The sequence below is a fragment of the Canis lupus genome, chromosome 5 (assembly GCF_003254725.2).
Source record: "Canis lupus dingo isolate Sandy chromosome 5, ASM325472v2, whole genome shotgun sequence".
Classification (NCBI taxonomy): domain Eukaryota; kingdom Metazoa; phylum Chordata; class Mammalia; order Carnivora; family Canidae; genus Canis; species Canis lupus.
This window is the reverse complement of record NC_064247.1, coordinates 34,744,228-34,766,380: the sequence shown is the minus strand read 5'-3', so window position 1 is coordinate 34,766,380 and position 22,153 is coordinate 34,744,228. Positions and strand designations below refer to the sequence as shown.

Genomic DNA, 22,153 nt, shown 5'->3' with positions numbered 1-22,153 from the left:
AGATGGGAATTGAAAAGTGATTATCTTGGTATCTGTTGGAGAAGGCCTTGAGTGCTGGGATAAATAGTTTATAATGTACACGGTAGGCACCAGAAACCATGAACTCTCCACATAGCAGGGGAAGTTCGTGTGAATTAATCTGTGATCAGTCAGGTTCACCAAGAGTGTGGGTCCTTGAAAAGAAAGTGTACCAGCCTCCTCAGCGAGGGTGGATCATATGATAAGTATCATGGCCCAGGACCCCTTCCAGCCCTGGAAGCCCCGTGTTCAGTGTGTAGGAGCAGAAAGATCCTGCAAATGGGAAAGTGGGGGCCAGAATCTGTCTCTGAGGTCCTCTGATGGTGACCAATCCAAGTGAATATTTGCTGAATGCTCACCACACACCAGGCCCATTTCACGACAACCCAACCAGTGGGGTACGGCCACAACCCCTCCACCCCAGTTTTCAAGTGAGAAAAATGAGTAATAAGTAGGCAAGACCAAAATCTGAATGTCAGACCATCTGAGTCTAGAGTCCAGGCTCTCTGCCGCTATACTATTCCAAACAATGGAGATGTCAGCTATTTTGAAGGTGAAGTGAACAGGATTTAGTGCCTATCTGACCACAGGCATGTCAGGCATGAGGAGGAAGGATGTAATCACCCCAAGCTTTCAAGTTTAAGTGACAAGAAGAATACCACCCACCTACAGTGCAAAGTGAGAGAAGGGGATAGTTTAAGCCAAGAGGAAGGCACTTATTTGACTTTTTATTAAGCACTTGACAAATACAGTCCTGGATTTTCATTATCTCATTCCTTAGCCATCTCTAGGATAATGGTCCCAACCAAGGAAGGGCTGTCCCTAGAGAAGTAAGATTTCTTTATCCTCTGGATGAGCTCAATGCAGACAACCAAGTACATCCCAAAGTCAACTCAACTTCCAACAAACTGTATGAAATTGCCAATTCTCAACTGCTTTTGACCCTCTCCTAACATCTGAAGACTGGGTCAGGTTTTGTAGTCCATTCTCAGCTATGAGCATGGCATCTTGCATAAATTTCGGAAGCTGCTTAACATGTATTGTTAACTATCCAAATGGTGCTTCCTTTACTCATAATAGTATTTTGTTGAATTATCAGAGTCCAATGTCACTGTGTCACTGTATCCTCTTAAAAAATGAAATTTAGGGGGACCTGGGTGGTTCAGTCAGGTGTGCATCACTTGATTTCAGCTCAGGTCATGATCTCAGGGTCGTGAAACTGAGCTGCACATTGGGCTCCATGCTGAGCATGGAGTCTGCTTAGGATTCTCTCTCTCCCTCTCCCTCCATCTGTCTCCCCTGCTCTCTTTCTTGGAAAAGGAAGGAAGGAAGGAAGGAAGGAAGGAAGGAAGGAAGGAAGGAAGGAAGGAAGGAAGAAATTTAAATATCAGTAGGTGAAGATCAACCTTCAATTCAAAATTGCATCTAGAAGGCAAACTGGCAGTTCTGGAAAACCTGCATCCCTGGATTATGAGATGGAAGCTTCCTTGGACAATTCCAGTCCTGATGCACAGAGGCCAATATAAAAACACCAGAAAAAGGGAGCTTGGGAGGGTCAATTGGTTAAGCATCTGCCTTTGGCCCAGGTCATGATTCCAAAGTGTTGCGATCAAGTCCCATGCTGGGCTCCCTGCTGAGCGGGGAGTCTGCTTCTTCCTTCCCCTCTCCCTCTGTGTGCTCACTCTCTTTCTCTCAAATAAATTAATAAATAAAATCTTTTTAAAAACATTTTTTAAAATACCTATAAGGATTATAGGAAATATTTCTAGGAGGTCCTAGAGCCAGAATGGCCCCATCAGCCACTGCCATCCTTGTGTGACACCATTTCTCTCTTCTTTCAGTGGCTGACAAAGCTGGATACCTGATGGGTCTAAACTCTGCAGAAATGCTGAAAGGCCTGTGTTGTCCGAGGGTGAAGGTTGGGAACGAGTATGTCACCAAAGGGCAGAACGTCCAGCAGGTAAATGGAGACCCTCTGAGTTCAGCCAACTCGGTTATTCTGCTCTTTTAACCACCATCTCAAGGTTCTTTCAGTTGCAGGTGTCAGAAATACATACGCAACTGGCTTCAGCATTAAGGGAAATTTCATTCTTACACCCTAGGGGTAGCTCAAGGAATGCAAATCGAGAAGTGGCTTGTAGCCAGGAACTGAAAGACCCCTCAGGAGTGGGGCAGGCCTTGGGCAGGTCCTCCCCTGGGGTTCCATGGACAGTCATTGTTCTCCTTCTCTTCTATATTCTCACTGGGCAGACAAACTCTCTGCATCCCTCCTGCCCACGGCCACCCCATAGCTCCCAAGTTCACATCTCCATAGTTGAGCTTCCCACAAGACTGAGACAAGTGTCTTCGGCCCCAATTCCAAACTGAGAGAGCAATACTCCGTGTAATCCAACTTGGATCAGAAGTCCACCTCTGGTTCAGTTATGTGCGGCCAGGGTCTAGAGTCATGTATTATAACCATGGCTGTTAGAAGACTACCTTTGTAAATGAGATAGTTCTCAGAGGAAGGGCAACACCCTAAGCCAGCAAATGTTTTAAGAAATATTTAATATTAGGTTGGACTATATGAAGTTGCCAATCTCCAACTGCTCTTGACCTTGAAGATGTCATTGGCCTCATGCTTCAACTTAATACAACTATAAAAGCACTAATTTGAGGGCTGGGTGGGTGACCTTTCTTCAAGGTGACCAATTCAGTGGGTGCCCTGGCCAAGGCTGTCTACGAGAAGATGTTCCTGTGGATGGTCACCCGCATCAACCAGCAGCTGGACACCAAGCAGCCCAGGCAATACTTCATCGGGGTCCTGGACATTGCTGGCTTTGAGATCTTTGATGTGAGTTGTTTGAATAAATGGCCCTTTAAGTTGTTTGAATAAATGGTATTCTACTTTGTGTCTGCTTTGCTGAATCCCCACTGGATTTTCCAAACTCACTCAAACTCTTTGCTATTTGCAACACCTAGTTCAACAGCCTGGAGCAGCTGTGCATCAACTTCACCAATGAGAAGCTGCAACAGTTCTTCAACCACCACATGTTCGTGCTGGAGCAGGAGGAGTACAAGAAGGAGGGCATCGAGTGGGAGTTCATCGACTTCGGGATGGACCTGGCTGCTTGCATCGAGCTCATCGAGAAGGTAGAGAAATAGAGGCTGCTCCCCAAGGTCAGCTCCTCCTTGGTTGGGACCATCATCTCTCTGCTCTCACTCTACCCTGATAATAGAATGGTGATCCCAACCCTACTCTTCCAGCCTTCAGATAGCTGAGTCCCCTTGCAGAGAAAAGTGTTTGGAAAGCATGCATAATGCAGACACCTAAAGAGGTACATGGGTGGTTAAGATCCAAGGGCTCAGTTCTTCTCAAGGATGGGAATGGGAGCTCAGGAGGAACTATGGCATTGCAGAGCTTTTTGACTTATTCGAAGACCCAAGGAAGATAGACCAGTGGAGTTCTTGGAATAATGTTACTATAAAAATAGCAGGGGACATTAATAAGAAAAAAAAGAAAGAAAAAAGAAAAGGAATTCCCACAATGTTTTGATCACTGGTCCTGTTGGAATGAGTTTATCTTCCTAAGGTGGCTACTAAAAAATCCAGACATTATTGTTTCAAAATGACTCATATTATTTTATGTCTTTGTATGTAATTTCCCCTTTTTTGGAAGTGGGATAAGCCTATTGCTAAAAGTGAGCTACCTTTATATACATACAGTTTCTTTCTACATTCATTTGTTCAACAAGCATTAATTAAGCACCTACTCCATGCCTAGCACTGTATGCTGCAGTGCTCCTGGTGACAGACCCATAGCACCAAAGAAGTTGTGTTTGGCTCCTGCAGACAACAGAGTCCTTGAAACACACTATTAAATGCTGAGTCATGGCCTGTCCTCCCCTACTTTCAGCCCATGGGCATCTTCTCCATCCTGGAAGAGGAGTGCATGTTCCCCAAGGCCACAGACACCTCCTTCAAGAACAAGCTCTATGACCAGCACCTGGGCAAGTCCAACAACTTCCAGAAGCCCAAGCCTGCCAAGGGCAAGGCCGAGGCACACTTCTCACTGGTCCACTATGCGGGCACCGTGGACTACAACATTGCTGGCTGGCTTGACAAGAACAAGGACCCCCTGAATGAGACCGTGGTCGGGCTGTACCAGAAGTCCTCGCTGAAGCTGCTGTCATTCCTTTTTTCCAACTATGCTGGTGCAGAAGCAGGTGAAATTCTTTCTCTCCTCCCCACTGCCCTGTGCCCCGTGTGGAAAGCTCTGTGTAATTACTTATAACCCAGAGCTGCTCCTGAAGAACCAGGATTCAATTGCGAGTTTCAGACTAAGCTGGATGTATTGGTCTGTCACCGATAATCAATTTTCTCTCTCCTATTCTTTCTCTGCCTTAAGAGATTGAGCTCTAATAGAGGTAAACAGGGCCTCTCAGGGGACAAAAGAGCTGATACCACATTTTTAAATACCTTTTTAAAATTGAGGTGGGATGGCTGGCTGGCTCAGTCGGAGGCACATATGACTCTAGGTTCAGGGGTCATGAGTTCGAGCTTCATATTGGGTGTAGAGATTACTTAAAGAAAAGCTTCAAAAACTGAGGTATAATTACATGCCACACAATTTACTCTTTAGAAAATTCAGGGGTCTTGACTATATTTACAGCTTGGGCAACCATCGCCCCTATTGAATTCAAGAAGGCTTTTATCAGCTCTGTCACCCCTTCCCCTGGTCCTGGCAACTACAAATCTCCTTTCCACTTCTATGACTTTGCCTGTTCTGGTCATTTCATGTAAATGGAATCATATGCTGTATGGGCTTTGGTGTCTGGCTTCTCTCATGTAGCAGAATGTTTCTGGGATTTGTCTGTGTTGGGACATGTATCAGTACTTGACTTCTTTTTATAGATGGGTGATATTCTAGTGCATGCATAGCACACATTTGTCTCTCCACTCACGAACTGATGAACATTTGGCTACTGTGGATCATGCTGCTAGGAACATTTGTATACAAGTTTATCTGGGCATATGTTGTCAGTTCTCTTCGATGTATACCTAGGAGTAGAATTGCTGAGTCATATGGTAACTGTTTATTTAACTTCTTGGGGAAGCTCCAGACTGTTTTCCAAAATGGTGGCAGAAGCCAGTATCACTTGCGAAGTTTACTCATATTTTAAAAATAATTGCCAAAATAGGGTTCGTAAAATTATGGACTATCTTAAATACATCAAATTTTAAAGTTAATGTTCTTAATGTGAAAATACAGGCAATATAATCATTCATTCTATAATTAGATCATTTTTAAAGACTTTATTTATGCATGAGAGACACAGAAATAAAAGCAGAGACATAGGCAGAGGGAAAAGGAGGATCCGTGCAGGGAACCCTGGGATCACAACCTGAGCTGAAGGCCAACGCTCAATCGCTGAGCCACCCAGGTGCCCCTAACTAGATCATTTTATTTTTAGTTTTTTTTAAAGATTTATTTTTATTTATTTATTTATGATAAACATAGAGAGAGAGACAGGCAGAGACACAGGAGGAGGGAGAAGCAGGCTCCATGCTGGGAGCCTGATGTGGGACTCGATCCCGGGACTCCAGGATCGCGCCCTGGGCCAAAGGCAGGCGCCAAACAGCTGAGCCACCCAGAGATCCCCTAATTAGATCATTTTAAAAGCAAACAAGTAGGGGTGCCTAGGTCGTGCAGTCAGTTAAGTATTCAACTCTTGGTTTCAGCTCAAACCATGATCTTGGGATCCTGGGATCAAGACCCACATTGAACTCCACACTCAGAAGAGAGTCTGCTTGAGATTCTCTCTCCCTCTCCCTCTAACTCTCCCTTTGCTCTCTCTCTCTCAAATAAATAAATAAATCTTAAACAAACAAGAAACAAAAACCCTTCAGCTCTGTCAAAAGAAACCCAAAAGTCCCATTTCAGGGTTTGTAGGATGTGGCCACCACTAAGAAAAAGCACTGTGCACTGTTGGTGGGAATGTAAATTGGTGTAGCCACTATGGAAGACAGTATTGGAGGGTCCTCAAAAAATTAAAAATAAGGTTACCATATGATCCAGCAATCTCACTTTTGGGAATATATCTGAAATGAACAAAACCACTATCCTAAAGAAATATCGACAACCCATGTTCATTGCAGCATTATTTACAATAGCCAACACATACAAACAACCTAAGTGTCTATCAACAGATGAATGGATAAAGAAAATATGGTGTAAGGGTGCCTGGGTGGCTCAGTCAGTTAAGCATGTGCCTTTGGCTCAGGTGATGATCCTGGGGTCCTGGAATCAAGCCCTGCATCAGGTTCCCTGCTCTGTGGGGAGTCTGCTTCTCCCTCTCCCTCTGCCCCTCCAACCCCTACTCATGCTCTCGCTTGCTCTCTCTCTCTCAAATGAATAAATACGATCTTTTTTTAAAAAAAATATGGTGTACTATTCAGCCATAAAAAAAGAGAAAATCTTGGATTTGGGACAGCACGGATAGACCTTGAGAACATTATGCTAAGGGAAATAAGTCCGAGAAAGACAAATCCTATACAATCTCACATATAGGTGGAATCTGAGAAAACCGAACTCACAGAAACAGATCAGACTTTGTGGTCACCAGAGGTGAGAGTGAGGGGTGGAGGAACTGGATGAAGGTGTCAAAGGTACTAACTTCCAATTATAAGATAAATAAGTTCTGCGATGTAACATACTGTGCCTACCGGGTAGGGACTATAGTTAACAATACTCTGTTGCATATTTAAAAGTTGCTAAGAGAGTAGATCTTAAAAGTTCTCATCACAAGAAAAATTGTAACTGAGTATGGGCACAGATGGCACCTAAACTTAATGCAACTATTTCAAAATATATAAGTGTATCTGTTATATGAGTACACCTGCAAGTTAGACAATGTTCTATGTCAGTTATATGTCAATGAAACTGGGGGCTTTTGGGGGAGTGGGCACCACTGTGTCCTCAGGGCTGCATCTGACTCATCCTCTGTGTCTGTCTCCAGGTGATTCCGGGGGAAGCAAGAAAGGTGGGAAGAAGAAAGGCTCCTCTTTCCAGACCGTGTCGGCTGTGTTCAGGGTTTGTGTTTTGGCAGCTTCCCCGTTTGGCTGATTTTCTGCCCAGTGAAATGGCATTTGCTGATAAGGTATAAACATGCTTGTTCCGATTTGTGTCCCAGGAAAATTTAAACAAATTGATGACCAATTTAAGGAGCACTCACCCTCACTTTGTGCGATGTCTGATTCCTAATGAGACCAAGACTCCTGGTGAGTAAGAATCCATCAGAACAGGACTCCCTGAAATGTGTGCAAACTTCTGCGTGTGTGCGTGCATCCATGTGCACGTATGTGTGTGTGTTTCCCTGAGAAGAGGGGTATGGTGTTTATCACCTCTCAACATCCTATGAGGTAAGAAGGCCAGATTGAGCAAATAAAAATACCAGATGCCCTGTTAAGTTTGATTTTGAAACTGTAAGTAGTACGACCCACGCAATATTTGGGATACGCTTACCCTAAAAAATGATTTACTGTATCTGAAATTCAAATTCACCTTGGCATCCTGTATTTTCTCTGGCTCCCCTACTCTGAAGTCATACAGAAAAGAGTAAAGTAGGTAGAGAGGCACATCAGAGCTGGGACTCTCCTAAGGTTCCCCGAAGGCTCCTTTCCCCCAAAGAGCACCTTTCCCCCAAAGAGACAGGTGTTCCACTGTCAAAACAGCAGCAATTCCACCGTTTCCGGAGCCTCTATGGTATGCAGTTACTCTATCATCTCTCCTGCTTACAACAGCTAGGTAAGCAGAGTTCTCTCCACTTTACAGATGGGAAAACTGAGAATTGTAGATCTAGAGCCCTCTGCAGTGTAGTAGGACCCTTAACCCTCACTCAGTCCCCGATTCACAAATATTCTTAGAGGGTAGATGTGTCTCAGTGTCATCTGTCACAAAGAGAAAAAGACATGGTCACATAGATCAGTGGTTCCGAGGCAGCTCATTTACAGCCGGGTTATCTATCCCAAATATAAGTGTCCTGCCTCTGCAATGTGACAGGTGAACAGAGGGTTTCAAAGACCTGAGGGAAAAAACAACAAAACAAAACAAAACAAAACAAAACAAAAAACCCTAAAAAAAAAACCCGAGCTCCACCTGCCTCTGCCCATGGGACCCCCTAGCTGTGTACTTTAGCTTTCTGGGCTATAAAATGAGGATTAAAGTGGCATTTTATGCATGCATTCACTTAGTTAGCTATTCATTTATTTATCTAATGAGCACTTATAAACTTTGTAAATATTAATTCACTCAACTTGCCTTACGGGTTTGCTGCGAGGATTGCATGAGTGAGTGCACGTCAAGCATTTCAAGCAGGGCCAAGCACGTTGTGAATACTCAGTCTATCTGGCTGCCAATTATAACAACTATTAGTATTATAATTACAAGAAGAAGAATTGTGATAATAATGTTACGGATGATAATAACCATGAGGGAAATGATAACATTGTGGGGGAAATAATTGTATTACTACATTAATGATGATTGTATTGTTTATTATATAGTACAGTATAATTATATTATTAGTTCTTATTCTGATTATAATAACCATCATTATAATAATTATCATATTATTGTTATAGTAATATAATGATTATCAATATAATAATTCTCGTTACCATTATTATTATTACCAAAAACCAGACATTTTAATTCTCCCAACAACCATGTCTACTATGTGTAGTGGACTCCATCTTCCGTGAAAGCCTATGTCAAAGGCAAAAGCCAGCTGGTGCACTGTTTGGACTCGCCTTGTCAGGGCAGGCTACATCCCTCCCAGTGCACCCAGCACGGCCCATTTCTCCTCCAGTGTCAGAACAGAGCTGTATCTCTGGTTATGCATCAAACAAAATTGTTGGCTTTCATGTAGCTGGTTTGTCATCAAGAAGACGATTTGTTTTTGAGCAACGTGTCTGCACAAATCAAATGTGCCATAGCATGACTGGTTCATAAAGCATCTGCCCACAAGCATCAGGGGAATGGGAGACAGATTGCCCCTCACCTGGTGCAACCTATGCAATCCACTGGTTTCTTTTTTCCCTTAGATGGTAAATTGTGACAAAATCTCCATCCCTTCCTCTCTGTTTTGCGTCTCCTTTGTTCTGGCACCCCTCTGTTTACTTCCTCATTTCTGAGAATAGACTAAGACTGATTCAGGAGCATGAGCGAGGCTTTGGAAAGGACCTAGTGGGGCGTCTTCATTTTCTAGAAGAGGGGATTGAGACTGCAGAGATGGAAATGCCTGCCCCAGGGTGTCCAGAACTGGGGCAGGAGTCATGTCATGGTCCTTGATCAAACCTCGAACGGCTTTTCCCACCCTGGGGAGCACACTCGGTGCATGGTGTCCTCTCTCGTGTGGGGAGTGAGGGGAAAGCTTGGGGGAGGACTGGGCAAACAGGCTGAGCTGGTTTGGCTTGGCTAGTTTGGATCATTTCAGTAGGCCACAGGGTGCAGATGCTGCCTTGGTTGTCTGGTGCCCGGCCTGGAAGTCTGGAAGCCTGATAAGGCAGTGGTCGGGGGATGCAGGGTTTGGGTTGGTTAGTGTGCAGGGGTGTGAGATGCGTGCTCCCAGGGGAGCAGTTTGCCATCCTAGGAACTGGCTCTCAGGGGAGGGCAGTCTCTCTCTCAGGCCCGGCAAGGCCCTAGGATGCCAAAGCATCACACGATACACACCGGGAGAAACATGATTCACACAACTGCCCACAAGGCTGAGATGGCAGGAGAAAGGAATTTGTTGGAGATGATAAGGGGTAGCAAGAAAATTCTTTAGCAGCAGTAATGTGGTAAAGACAGAAGGGGACTTTTTAGAAGTTTTGCACATGGGGGCAGAGGGCAAAGAGGATTCTTTTTACACGCTTTTCCAGACACTGTCTCCACCTGGGTTGGGAAAGATATGGAGAGACCCCTGAGAGAAGTCAACTCAATTTTGAGCTGCACCAACAGCAGGGGCCCTGAGGAAGGAGGGAGTCCAGTCTCAGCTCCGCAGGAAATGGGGGCACAGAAAGTCCAAGGGCATACAGCTAGAAAGCAGCACAGCTGGCATCTGAGCCTCTCAAAATCCTCATCTGAGAAATATACTGGGAGTAGGACTGGGTGACCCCTCAGGTTCACTCCCACAAGAGGTCCTCTGAGTGTCTAATGTGTTTCTCCTCGGTCTTAACCACTGCTTTCTCGAGAGAATCACCAGCCAGTGGAACCTCCTGGAAAGATGGAAATATTCCACATCTGTGCTGTCCCATACGGCAACCACTGGGTACAGGACATGCAGCTAGTGCAGCTAAGAAAAACTTCTCATTTTAATGAATTTTAAATTTAAATAACCACAGGTGGTCAGAAACTATTGTATCAGATGGCACAGCTCCAGCAGAACAATGATAATTGCATAAATGAATAGTCATCTCTCCTCCCAGCCACCAAGGAAAGCTGTGAGCCTCCTAGAAGTTTCCAGAATGCTCATCAGAGACAGTTTGAGTGCCCTCTCTCCCCAACAACCTAGGCAAAAGTCATTATGCAGCCATACTACTTTTCCTAACCACTCACACAGCCCCAGAACAGAATTTTCTCAGTCCTCATTTGATTTGTGCCTGACCCAAGAGGATCCCTGGTGAGGGCTTGTCCCTATGGGTTCTCTTCTATCTCCCAGAGTTGATGCTCCTCCTTCCTTCTCAGAGCTCATGCTCAGCAGTTAGCAGATGATCATCCTACATTCAATTCCCTGCACCCTCTGGCACAGGTGTCCTTCTCTCTGTTCCTCTGCTCCCACTAAAGGCATAGCCCACAGTTGCTACATCACTGACCTTGAGTAAAGAAGGGCATCTCAAGGTATCTAACGGGAAGTCCAAGAGGTATCCGTATTCATTCTCTCCTCCTTTGGAGCCTAGCTACAGACTCAAGGGCCATGAACAGGGTAAAGACCAATATTTTGGCTTTTAGCCCAGAGCAGTGGGGTGCTCGAGTGTCCCCCAGGAAGCTGGGATTATTTCCACTGTGAGGACTGTAGACGGGCTCCAGGCATTCCCAACCTCTCCATTGTGGAGCTGGCACTAACTCTTTCCACGCAAGTCTGGGTATATTAGCGTGTGTTCTGGTGCCCATCAAAGACACTGAAAAAGCCACTGACATATCCCCTGGGGACATTCTCTCCCCAGGTGTGATGGACCACTACTTGGTCATGCACCAACTGCGCTGTAACGGCGTCCTGGAGGGCATCCGGATTTGCAGGAAAGGATTCCCCAGCCGAATCCTCTATGCTGACTTCAAACAGCGGTAGGTCACCTGGCTTTGCATCTCTCTCCTTTTTTTTTTTTTTAAAGATTTTATTTATTTATTTGAGAGAGAGTGAGAGAAAGAGCACAAGTAGTTGGGAGGGGCAGAGGGAGGGAGAAGGAAGCTCCCTGATGAGCAGGGAGCCCAATGTGGGGCTGGATCCCAGGACCCTAGGATCGTGAGGTCAGTTGAAGGCAGATGCTCAACCAACTGAGCCACCCCAGGGCCCTCCATCTCTCTCATATTGAGAGCGCCTTGTGCATCTCCCAGAGGTGCTCCATGCACTGGGTGTTTGGTGAGCTCACAGCCTCCCAGGGTTTCTGTGAGCCTTGTTTTTTGCTGGAGGGAGGATCTACACCCAAAGTGAGTGCTAGGCCAGGATCAGAGCCTCCACCTTCAAGCTTAATTGTTCCCCCAGACCAGAGTTTCTCCACTTCTGCACTATCAACGTTTAGGGCTAGATAATCCTTTATTGTGGGGGTTGTCACGTGTGTTGTAGGATTTGAGCAGCATCCCTGGTCTCTACCTACCGTGTTGGGAGCAAACCCCACCCCACCCAAGCTGTGACAATCAAAAATATTTCCAGCCCTTGCCAGATGTCCCCTGGGCAGGAGGGGGAGGAAGGGGACGTGGGGGTTAAGTTGTCCCCAGTTGAGTTCCGCTGCTCCAGACCAGCTCTCTCCTCCCAGCTGCCATCTGAACCCACAATTCCAGGCCTTGTCTGGAGTAGAGGAAAGGAAAGGACCCTGGAGACCCTTGCAGACCACAGATCTGCAAGTCACAGATGATTTCAACATTCCTCTACATCAGATAAGAACTCTTCCCTCTGGGGGCACCTGGGTGGCTCAGGTCATGATCTCAGGGTCCTGGAATCAAGCATCACATTGGGCTCCCTGCTTATATAGGAGGAGTCTGCTTCTCCCTCTGCCTCTGTTCTCTGTCTCTCAAATAAATAAATAAAATATTTAAAAAAAGAACTATTCCCTGTGAAAGCAAAATTCCGGCTGTGTAGCCCCTCAGCCAGACATGCTGTACAATCTGCCATTTCCTCCTAAGGCTGAAGCAGGAAAAGGTTCTTGAAGGCCTGGCCTTAGGTAGAGGGACAGGACTTGTCTCTGGTATGGGGCCCTTCTCAGGAGATTGAATCCCTTCAAGAAATTTTGTCCCTCAACTGAAACCACTCCCCACCTAGCACTGCCAAACAGACAAAGTGGGGGCCCTAAGTAGATGCTAGGCCTGATCCAGCTTCCACAGCCAGACTAGATTGAGGGTAAGTTGTCTCGGCTTCCTGCGTGCTCGGCCAACTGCTGGCAGACTCTTGTTACCTAAACTGAGGTGGCTCTCCAGAGTCTGTGTCCCCGCTGGGGAAGGCCTATAATGCCTGAGTCACTGCAGAATGGGCTGGGCCCTGGCAGGGCTGAAGACCCCTGGGTCACAGAGGAGCAGGGTGCAGCAGGGTGCAGCGCTCAGGAAATTGTGAGGAGAGAACACCCTCCCAGCTTCATGCAGCCAGAGGCCCTCTGTCCCTGAGACTTCTCTCACCCAGCTGCCAGCAGGTGGCCCACCCACCGCTCTCCCCCTCCCCAACCCAGGTACCGGATCCTCAACGCCAGTGCCATCCCCGAAGGGCAGTTTATTGACAGCAAAAATGCTTCTGAGAAGCTTCTGAGCTCCATCGACGTGGACCGGGAGCAGTATAGGTTTGGTCACACTAAGGTGAGAATACCTTAAGCTGGGACACCCTACCCCCACTCCACCCCATGTAACCCACACCCCTGGGGCTGCTTGTCCTCTGGTGGGAGGAAAGGTCTTTCCCTGTCCAGCCAACCTGATGACCCCATTGCACAGGAGCCCAAGCAGAAGGAACCAGGGTCTAGGTATGGAGAATCCTGTTTCCATGTTGGTTTATAAGTGTCTAGAGGCTTCTCCACCCACCCTCCCACCACTACCCTCAGCAATGAAAAAAAGCAGTAAAAAGTTCCAGTGTCCTAAGAGAGCAGAGCAAAGGCATCTCGTGTGGGACTTAAGAGCCAAGGAAAGAGGAGAATACAGCAGACTCCGGGAACCCAGGGGTGATAAGGCTAGTCCTGACCTCGTGGGGTTACAGGTAGGGCAAGGGAAACAAAGGCTCCCAGAGGGCAAGAAACCTGCTCTTGAGGTCACAGGGACAGAGACAGGCAAAGGCCAGCTTCAGATCCTGGCCTGTCTCCAAGGCTCTCCTTCCTGGAAAGGGCTGGCCGGGGCCTGTGGAACCCCCAAGGGTGCCCTGCTTCCTCGGAACATGGGCCAAGGAGGGCCGTGGGTGAGTGGGCCTGCAGGTAGGACCAGTCTTCCCAGAGGGGCAGACAGAGGGGAGGACAGGGAGGCAGACTGTGAATTTCTCCTAACCTGGGCACAGCTGAGCTTTGAGGGTACTTTCTGGACTCCTCTTTGCCACCTCCTGTGTGTGAGCTCTGGCCCAATCCGTCCATGAGGATTGGCAGGCCCTGGGACGTCCTATGGGAAGGGCCAGAGGAGAAGCCACCGTGGGGTGCAAGGACTGCCAGCCCCAAGCCAGGGCTCTGAGGGCGGCGGGCTGGGTCGGGCACACACAGGCTCCCAGGGTGCGGGAGGGGTGCCTGGCTGGCACACCGGCTGAGAACAAAGCAGGGCTCGTCTCTTCTGTGATGCAGGTGTTTTTCAAAGCTGGGCTTCTCGGACTCTTGGAGGAGATGAGGGATGAGAAGCTGGTGACCTTGATGACACGCACTCAGGCCATCTGCCGGGGGTACCTGATGCGGGTGGAGTTCAAGAAGATGATGGAGAGGAGGTGATTCGGACCCTCGGCCCACCTTATCCTGCCCTCCCCACTTCACAGCTGTTTTGGTCTTAAAGCATCAATGTTTTCTTTCATTCACTGGACCAACACCTGCCAAGGGGCCATTCTATGCTAGGGACCCTGCATGATGCTGGGGATACAGAAAGGAACCCTGCCAGGGTGCCTGGGGGGACTTAGTGGGTCAAGCCTCTGCCTTCAGCTCGGGTTGTGATCTCAGGTCTTGGGATCGAACCCTGCATTGGGCTATTTGCTCAGCAGGAGAGTCTGCTTCTCCCTCTGCCTCTCTCTCTCTGTGCTCTCTCTCTCTCTCCCTCTCTCTCAAATAAATAAATACAGTCTTGAGAAAGAAAGAAAAAAAACCTGCCTTCCAGGAGCTCAGGGATGGGCTGGGAGCCGACCCCTACTTGGCTGACTGTAACACGCATGACAAATACAAAGTCAGAGTCACATTTGGGGCGATGTGGCATAGTGACAACAAGCCCTCAATTGGGCTGGGAGTTTGTGGGGGTGCTGCAGGGGTCAGCAAGAGGAGAGAACTCTCTGAAGGAAGCTTTGCGCAGCCTGGAGGTCACCGTGGGGCAAGCAGAGGGAGAGGCACCCAACGCAGGCTCCCTTGCACCCTGTTAATGAGGCTAGACCCGAGCGTCTGGCTGGGAAGCCACAGAAGGCACGTACAGGGACTAGTGAGAGGATCAGGTTTGCAGAAGGTGACAAGGATCTGAACTAAGGAGGAGTCCACCCATGAGGGAGCAGGGGATGCATTCAGAGGACACTGAAGAGTCTTACTCCTTGGGTAATTCAGCAGCAGTACTAGGGATTTCAGGAGGGGGAAACCTTGAGGGGAGGCCCATTCTCGCCTATTTCCTGATGCCCTATATGGCTCTAACACTGGTGTCACCACATGGGCCACCACTGTGCACCTTGCAGGCATCTAGCTGGGTGAAGAGAATGGAAGCCAGCATGGAAATGGGGGAGAGACGAGCCCTTAGCAGGCGCCAGCTTATGGGAAAGAGAAGCAATTTTTCAGGCACACGTGAGCTGTGGGGGATACAGCGTGAGATACGGCAGGTGGCACTGGGACAGGCACCAGTCGAAATCAGGGAAGTAGGCCATTCTAGGAGGGCAAGAGTCGGGGAGACGGTCCCGGGTGTACACCCGCGGGTAGGCAGGAAGAGGAGCCCACGTGCCGAGTACCATGAAGCCGTGAGCACGGAATCAAAGGCAATGGGGTCTTTCAAAATGGTGAGAGTCAGCGGTTGAGATCTGGGAGGCGGGCGCCTGGGTCTTCGGCTCAGGTCATGATCTCAGGGTCCTGGACCCAGTCCTGCCCCGGGCTCCCTGCTCCGCGGGGCCTCTGCTTCTCCCTCTCCCTCTGCCCCTCCCACCCGCTTGTGCTCTCTCTTCTCTCTCTCTCTCTCTCTCTCTCTCAAATAAATAAATTAAATCTTTAGACTCAGGGGACTAGGGATGAAGATGCTCATGGCGTCGGGAATCAGGACCTCAGGCATCGCGTCCCCAGGGAAGGGTAAAGGGCATGGGCCCCCCACCCCCGGGGTGGGCAGGGGTGGACAGCGTCCTTGCCATGGTCATTAACCCAGCCCACCGCAATGCAATGTCCAGGGAGTCCATCTTCTGCATCCAGTACAACATCCGCTCCTTCATGAACGTCAAGCACTGGCCCTGGATGAACCTGTTCTTCAAGATCAAGCCGCTCCTCAAGAGCGCGGAGGCTGAGAGAGAGATGGCCACCATGAAGGAAGACTTCGAGAGGGCCAAGGAAGAGCTGGCCAGATCTGAGGCTCGCCGCAAGGAGCTGGAGGAGAAGATGGTGTCCCTGCTGCAGGAAAAGAACGACCTCCAGCTGCAGGTGCAGTCTGTAAGTACCTCCCCGCCTCCCGGGTCAGTTAGAAGCAGTAGCAAGGCCCAGGCCCCTGCAGGTGCGTCTATTCGAGGGGCCGTGGTGCCACCTAGTGGGCCTACTGAGTACTGCAGCTCCCCTGCGGGGTCCCAGGACGGAGGCGGCGGGGCTTGGCCGCTGCCGAGCTGCAGGGTGAGCTCCTCTGCACAGTGGATTCTGCTCACCCTCATTTCCGTCCGTCTTCCACAGCGGCGTTAGGCCTACTTTGCTGTGGACATGAGGGCGATGTGTCTGTCCTCGTAATTAAAGCCTGTCAGGGATGCACCAGGTCTTAAGAAAAACAAAAATTCCCGGTAAGTCACTACAACAATTCAAATTAGGAGTGATCGTATATACGTGAGTTTGGGTAATATGATTATACTAAAAATGCCTTGAAGATAGGCCCTTTTTAAATCAGGAAGATAGGGACCCCTGGGTGGCTCCGCGGGTCAGCGCCTGCCTTCAGCCCAGGGTATGTTCCCGGGGTCCTGGGATCGAGTCCCACATTGGTCTCTCTGCAGGGAGACTGCTTCTCGCTCTGCCTGTGTCTCTGCCTCCCTCTGCGTCTCTCATGAATGAAGAAATACAATCTTTAAAAAAAATAAAATGAATCAAGGAGGTGGGGGAAATGAACACTCTGGCAGGGCAATTTTATCGATTCACGAATGAATTGCCCTTTTTAAATAAACCTCCAAATGCCTCGCATACAAAGCATTTTCTCCTCCCCTTCTTATTCTCCCAATCAGTACAGCGTGGTCATTGGGAGCACTTTCCCAAGCTGAGTGGGAGAGAAGACAAATTTTAGAACCAGGTAGCTGGATTTATATCCCAGATCCTCCATTGGATAGCTGTGTGGCCTCGGGCAAGTTTCGTAGCCTCTCTGTGCCTTGTTCTTCTCATCTGTAAAATGGGCACAGTAATAGGACGCACATCATAGGGTTGTCGGGAGGATCGGGTGAGCCCATGCTTCTGAAATACCTGGCACATGGTACATGCTCAATTAACACCGACGCTTATTCTTACCCATAATCTTGAAATGTGGGCCCAGTTTTTACAGCACTCTTACACAACACGGTATAGCCCAATTATTAGCTGATCTTGACCTGTCCAAGAGACTCATTACAGAGCCCTCTGGGACATATCTCTACATATTCACTTTATTCCTATTTTGAACTTCCTGCTCTGGGGCTCGAGGAGGCAGGGCTCACGGGCATAGACTGCACTTTTTTATTGGAACTTAAAAGGTAGTAATGTTTTGAAAATACCAGGTAGCTTGTGGTAACGAGTAGATGAGTCATTTTTCAAGTGGTAGTGAAAGGAAGAGTGAAATGGCCGGCCGGGCAATTTGGGGCAAATTGGCAGAAGCCCCGTGAACTGTATGGAGTCCTGTGCTTGAGTTATTTCAGGCGAATTTCTATTAAGTCGATGTCCTTGGTGGTTAAAAAAAGGTATACCAATGAGATACAAATGATGTGCGTGTGTGTGTGCATTTATGTATGTGTGTACGTGCACATGTGTGCACATGCGTGGGTGCATGTCTCTACACATGAGTGTGTACACAGACATGCACCCGTGCATGCAAGTGTGTGTGCATATCCATGGGTGCACATGTATGTGTACATGCGTGAGGGTGCATGTGTGCATGTGAGCATTGTGTGAGTATGTGTGTGCGTGCATATATATGGGTACACATGTATGTGTACATGCACGAGGGTGCAGGTGTGCAAGTGTGTGCGCATGCATGGGTGCATATGCTCATGTGTTCACATGAGTGTGTGTACACGCATGAGTGCATGTGTGCGAATGTGTGCACATGTGTACATGCATGAGTGTGCATGAGCGTGTGTGTACACCTGTGGTGCGCATGTGTGCACGAGTGTGTGTGAATATCCATGGTTGCATATGTTCATGTGTGCACATGTGTGTACGTGCGTGAGTGTGCATATGTGCATGTGTACATGTGTGTTCAACTGTGTATGTATGTGTGTATGCATGGGTGCATATGTGAATGTGTGCGCACACCTGAGTGTGCATATGTGCATGTGAGAGCGTGTGCGTGCCTGTGACCCATTCCTTGCCGTAGGTCCAGGTAGTGGGCTCTTGGAGGGCAGAGCACTTCCCCTCGCAGGGTTTGCTGTAGTCTGACCGGAACACGACGATCTGGTTCTTGCAGGAAACGGAAAACCTGATCGATGCGGAGGAGCGCTGCGAGGGCCTCATCAAAAGCAAGATCCAACTGGAAGCCAAAGTCAAGGAGCTGAACGAGAGGCTGGAAGAGGAAGAAGAGGTGAATTCTGACCTAGTGGCGAAGAAGAGGAGCCTGGAAGATAAATGCTCGTCTCTCAAAAGGGACATCGATGATCTGGAGTTGACGCTGACAAAAGTGGAAAAGGAGAAGCACGCCACTGAGAACAAGGTGGGCAGTGCCAGGAGTCCTCACAGCTTCTGGAATGGTCCTCACTGCCTCCCAGTGGGGAGCAGACGTTGCCCGGAGTCAGAGGTGGGAGCAAGCGGACAGGTGGTGAGGTCCCACCAAGTTCTGTCCTCTGCCTTGTTGTCTACACTGAAGGCTCTTGTCAACCCTCCTCCTGCCTGGCTGGGTGTACCCCAGACTTCCAGCCCCAGCCCCTCCTGCATGAAGCAAGAGAGCCTGGAGAAGGGTGGCATCTTACTCATCCTTGTTTGCATTTGGCCCAGGAAGAGCAAACCAAAACACCTCCAGGGGGCGGGTGGACAAGGAGGGAAAGAGGTAGGTGGCCAAGGGGGCAGACAGCTGGATGACACCAGGCACTGGCAGGGACCCTCGTGCATTATAGGCAAAGTGCAGAGTATCTGGAAATACCTGGTCAAATTGAGAATCCTCACCTTTTACAGAAATTCGTGAAAAATCACAGCACTTGATTCAAGTAATAATGATTACTAATGAGGTAGAGTAAGGGAGGGGGTTGACCTGGGGTGAGACGACCCAGGGTTAGTGTTGGATGGACACTCTCGAGTTGGGTAAGGGACAACGGAGAGGTGTCAAGACTGCGGCAAACGGGTGAGCACCTGCCCTGTCCAAGGCGGCACGCCCGACCCAACGGCTGCCAGGTGGGAATGTGAATCCAGCATCCCCAGAGCTTCTAATTTTCCATCTGGGTTTTATGTGAAATTTCACTTCTTTTTTCAATATTGATAACTTATTGAGAAGTTGCAAACTGGGACGCCTGGGGAGCTCAGTGGTTGAGCGTCTGCCTTCCAGCTCAGGTCATGATCCTGGAGTCCCGGGATCAAGTCCTGAATCAGGTTCCCCCCAGGGAGCCTGCTTCTCCCTCTGCCTGTGTCTCTGCCCCTCTCTGTGTCTCTCATGAATAAATAAGTAAAATCTTTAAAAAAGAAAGAGAGAGTAAACTACTGTATGAACTAGAAAATACACGTCCGCTGCCAGATTCAACTGATGGGTCAGGAGGTTAACAACCTCCGATCTGGGAAGAGTGTCATACGTAGGTCGCGGTTCAACTTAGGCCTTGAAGCTTCATGTTTGGTGCCCCTCTCCCGCGTCCTGGCGGCCCAGGCTCCCATTCTGGATATTCTTGGAGAGGCACTTGGTATCTTTCCTTACTCTTCCTGCCTTAGTCTGAACCGCAATAGCCCAACCTGGAAAACACATTCCCATGGGTACATGGTGATACATAGAGATCAATGGGTGGCCCTTCAAAAGCATCCTACTTGCATTTATCAGCACCCTCCCTTATAAGACATAAAACCCTCTCTGGAGGAATGTTCCTAACGGGAGGATCCGAGGCTCCTGGGCAGGCCAGAGAGGAAATTAAGACCCGAGGGGCTGCCAGTTTCCGAATGACACAGCCAACACAGTGAACACCTGCCACGGAGCTAGAGAAGCAGAAGCCAAAAAAGAAAGAAAAAGGAGAAGAAAAGCATGGGGTGGGGTGGGGGACACACACCAAAAAACCCAATAGCTGTGGATTGAATTGTTTAAGCACTCCATATTGTGTGGATATTCTCACAGGTCAAGAACCTTTCTGAAGAAATGACAGCGCTCGAGGAAAACATTTCCAAACTGACCAAAGAGAAGAAGTCTTTGCAGGAAGCCCATCAGCAAGCACTGGATGATCTTCAGGTGGAAGAAGATAAAGTCAACGGTCTAATCAAAATAAATGTCAAGCTGGAGCAGCAAACGGATGACGTAAGGAAATTTTACTACTGGGTTCTAACGGCTGTTACTCTGCAGAGGCAGGGGTTAGGGCTTAGGAAGGGGGAGTCTCACTTCTGATTCGGAGTCAGACTCGCTGAGTCCGGACCTTGGCCTGTTCTACATGAGTCTGGAATGCTGAGCCAGCCACTTAAAGTGAAGTGGGGGTACGACCAGCTCCGCCTTGCAGGGTTTCCACCGAAAGCTCAGCTTCGGGGGCGCCTGGGGGCCTCGGTCGGTGAAGCCTTCGGCTCAGGTCATGATCCCAGGCTCTTGGGATCGAGTCCCAGCTGGACTCCCTGCTCAGTGGGGAGTCTGCTGCTCCTTCTCCCTGCCCCTGCTCTCTCGATCTCTCCCAAATAAATAAATAAAATCTTAAAAAAGAAAGAAAGAAAGAAGAAAGAAAGAAAGAAAGAAAGAAAGCTAATTCAGCACGTAGAGCTATCACCATCATCATCATCATCATCGTTTTTAGCATCCACTTGCAGGTCCTTGGGTTCCAAAAGCTCTGATCCTGTTCTAACATTATTAAAAATGAGTCCTGTTTGTGGCCATGACAATTTTCATTTTTCCCCATCGTGTTTCACTTTTGTTCTTCTTCTTTTGTTTGTTTAGTTTCAGAGGTAGAATGCAGGGATTCATCAGTTAGTTGCGTATATGTTCTAGGTTGCAAGAGCCAGGCCTGACGTTTTCAGGCTTACTCACAATGTGGCTGGAACTTGTCCAGATTGCATGTTCCCCGGAGCAGGCGTGCTTCACCCCTACAGCCCTGGTCCTCACACACATATGTGTACATACACACATGGGGACACACACACACACACACACACACACACACACACAAATTTGCCCTAATCTCCCTACGGATGCATGGTGTTGGTTGAGGAGGAGTGACCCTCATGGGCCTGGCTGTAGCAGAGCCCATCCACGGAAGCTCCCCCTTGCTCCCATCTGGGCACGAGCATGCATCTATGGGCACCATGTTCCTAGGGAACGTGGCCTAGGACAGGCCAAGTGGGAATCAGTGGAAAGAGGCACCAGAAGGCCTCTGAGAGATCCAGCCCCTTGAGGTAGCCTTTGCTGGAGGAGGGAAGAGTGGAGAGGCAGGGGAGACTTGCTCCCTCCTGGGGCCAGAGACCAGCAGGCACACTCCCAGGAGCCCAAAGTAGGCTGCCAGTTCATGTGCATCCTCACTGGCTTGAGGGGTCAGCCCCAATCTTTCTGCCTGTGTCTCCCCAGCTCGAGGGCTCCTTGGAGCAGGAGAAGAAACTGCGGGCAGATCTGGAGAGAATAAAGAAGAAGTTGGAAGGGGACTTGAAACTGTCCCAGGAATCCATCATGGATCTGGAAAATGACAAGCAGCAAGTGGAGGAGAAATTGAAGAAGTAAAGATTTCGTGTTTGACTTCTGTGTCTGAGCCCAAGTGCCAACTTATCCCTTTAAATGGCTGGGATTTTATGTTATTTTAAACATATGCATCTATTTTCAGGAAGGAGTTTGAAATCAGTCAATTGCAAACCAAAATTGACGATGAACAAGTGCACAGTTTACAATTACAAAAGAAGATCAAAGAACTGCAGGTAGAAGTGCCAAAACCTTCTGGAACCCTGAAAACCCTCTGGAGGGGCCCCTCCTGCCCTTTTGCCTTTGTTCCTTTTGTTGCCTATTTTCCCTGTGCCCTTGGAGCTGGAGAGGATGTCCTGTCCTTTTTATTTTTTCTGAAATTAACACTTTGATTTTGTCAGTAGCACACACATAGATTTCCTTGAGAATATCACAGTGTTACCAATAAGGCTAAATAAGGATATTGATAAGGACACTTTGATCACCACCCATAATCCCCCTTCTCAGAAGTCATTCCCACTTTCAGGTGGATTCGTATTCTTCTGGATCTTTTGCTACAGGTTTATGTACGCATTTAAA

At 48.4% G+C, this 22,153-nt stretch overlaps 1 protein-coding gene across 2 annotated transcripts in view; it reads left to right on the top strand.

Annotated features, from left to right (window-relative positions):
• Positions 1–22,153, top strand: part of LOC112647369 (myosin-13) — a 51,408-nt gene that overhangs the window by 12,179 nt on the left and 17,076 nt on the right. For both annotated transcript variants that reach the window (XM_025428376.3, XM_049110225.1), the window contains 14 exons: positions 1,860–1,978; positions 2,702–2,851; positions 2,980–3,150; positions 3,914–4,223; positions 7,017–7,090; positions 7,191–7,278; positions 11,206–11,323; positions 12,916–13,039; positions 13,996–14,132; positions 15,762–16,017; positions 18,212–18,454; positions 20,048–20,224; positions 21,470–21,615; positions 21,720–21,810. In XM_025428376.3, coding sequence (XP_025284161.1) covers positions 1,860–1,978; positions 2,702–2,851; positions 2,980–3,150; positions 3,914–4,223; positions 7,017–7,090; positions 7,191–7,278; positions 11,206–11,323; positions 12,916–13,039; positions 13,996–14,132; positions 15,762–16,017; positions 18,212–18,454; positions 20,048–20,224; positions 21,470–21,615; positions 21,720–21,810 — 2,204 coding nt within the window. The remainder of the gene's footprint in view (positions 1–1,859; positions 1,979–2,701; positions 2,852–2,979; positions 3,151–3,913; positions 4,224–7,016; positions 7,091–7,190; positions 7,279–11,205; positions 11,324–12,915; positions 13,040–13,995; positions 14,133–15,761; positions 16,018–18,211; positions 18,455–20,047; positions 20,225–21,469; positions 21,616–21,719; positions 21,811–22,153) is intronic.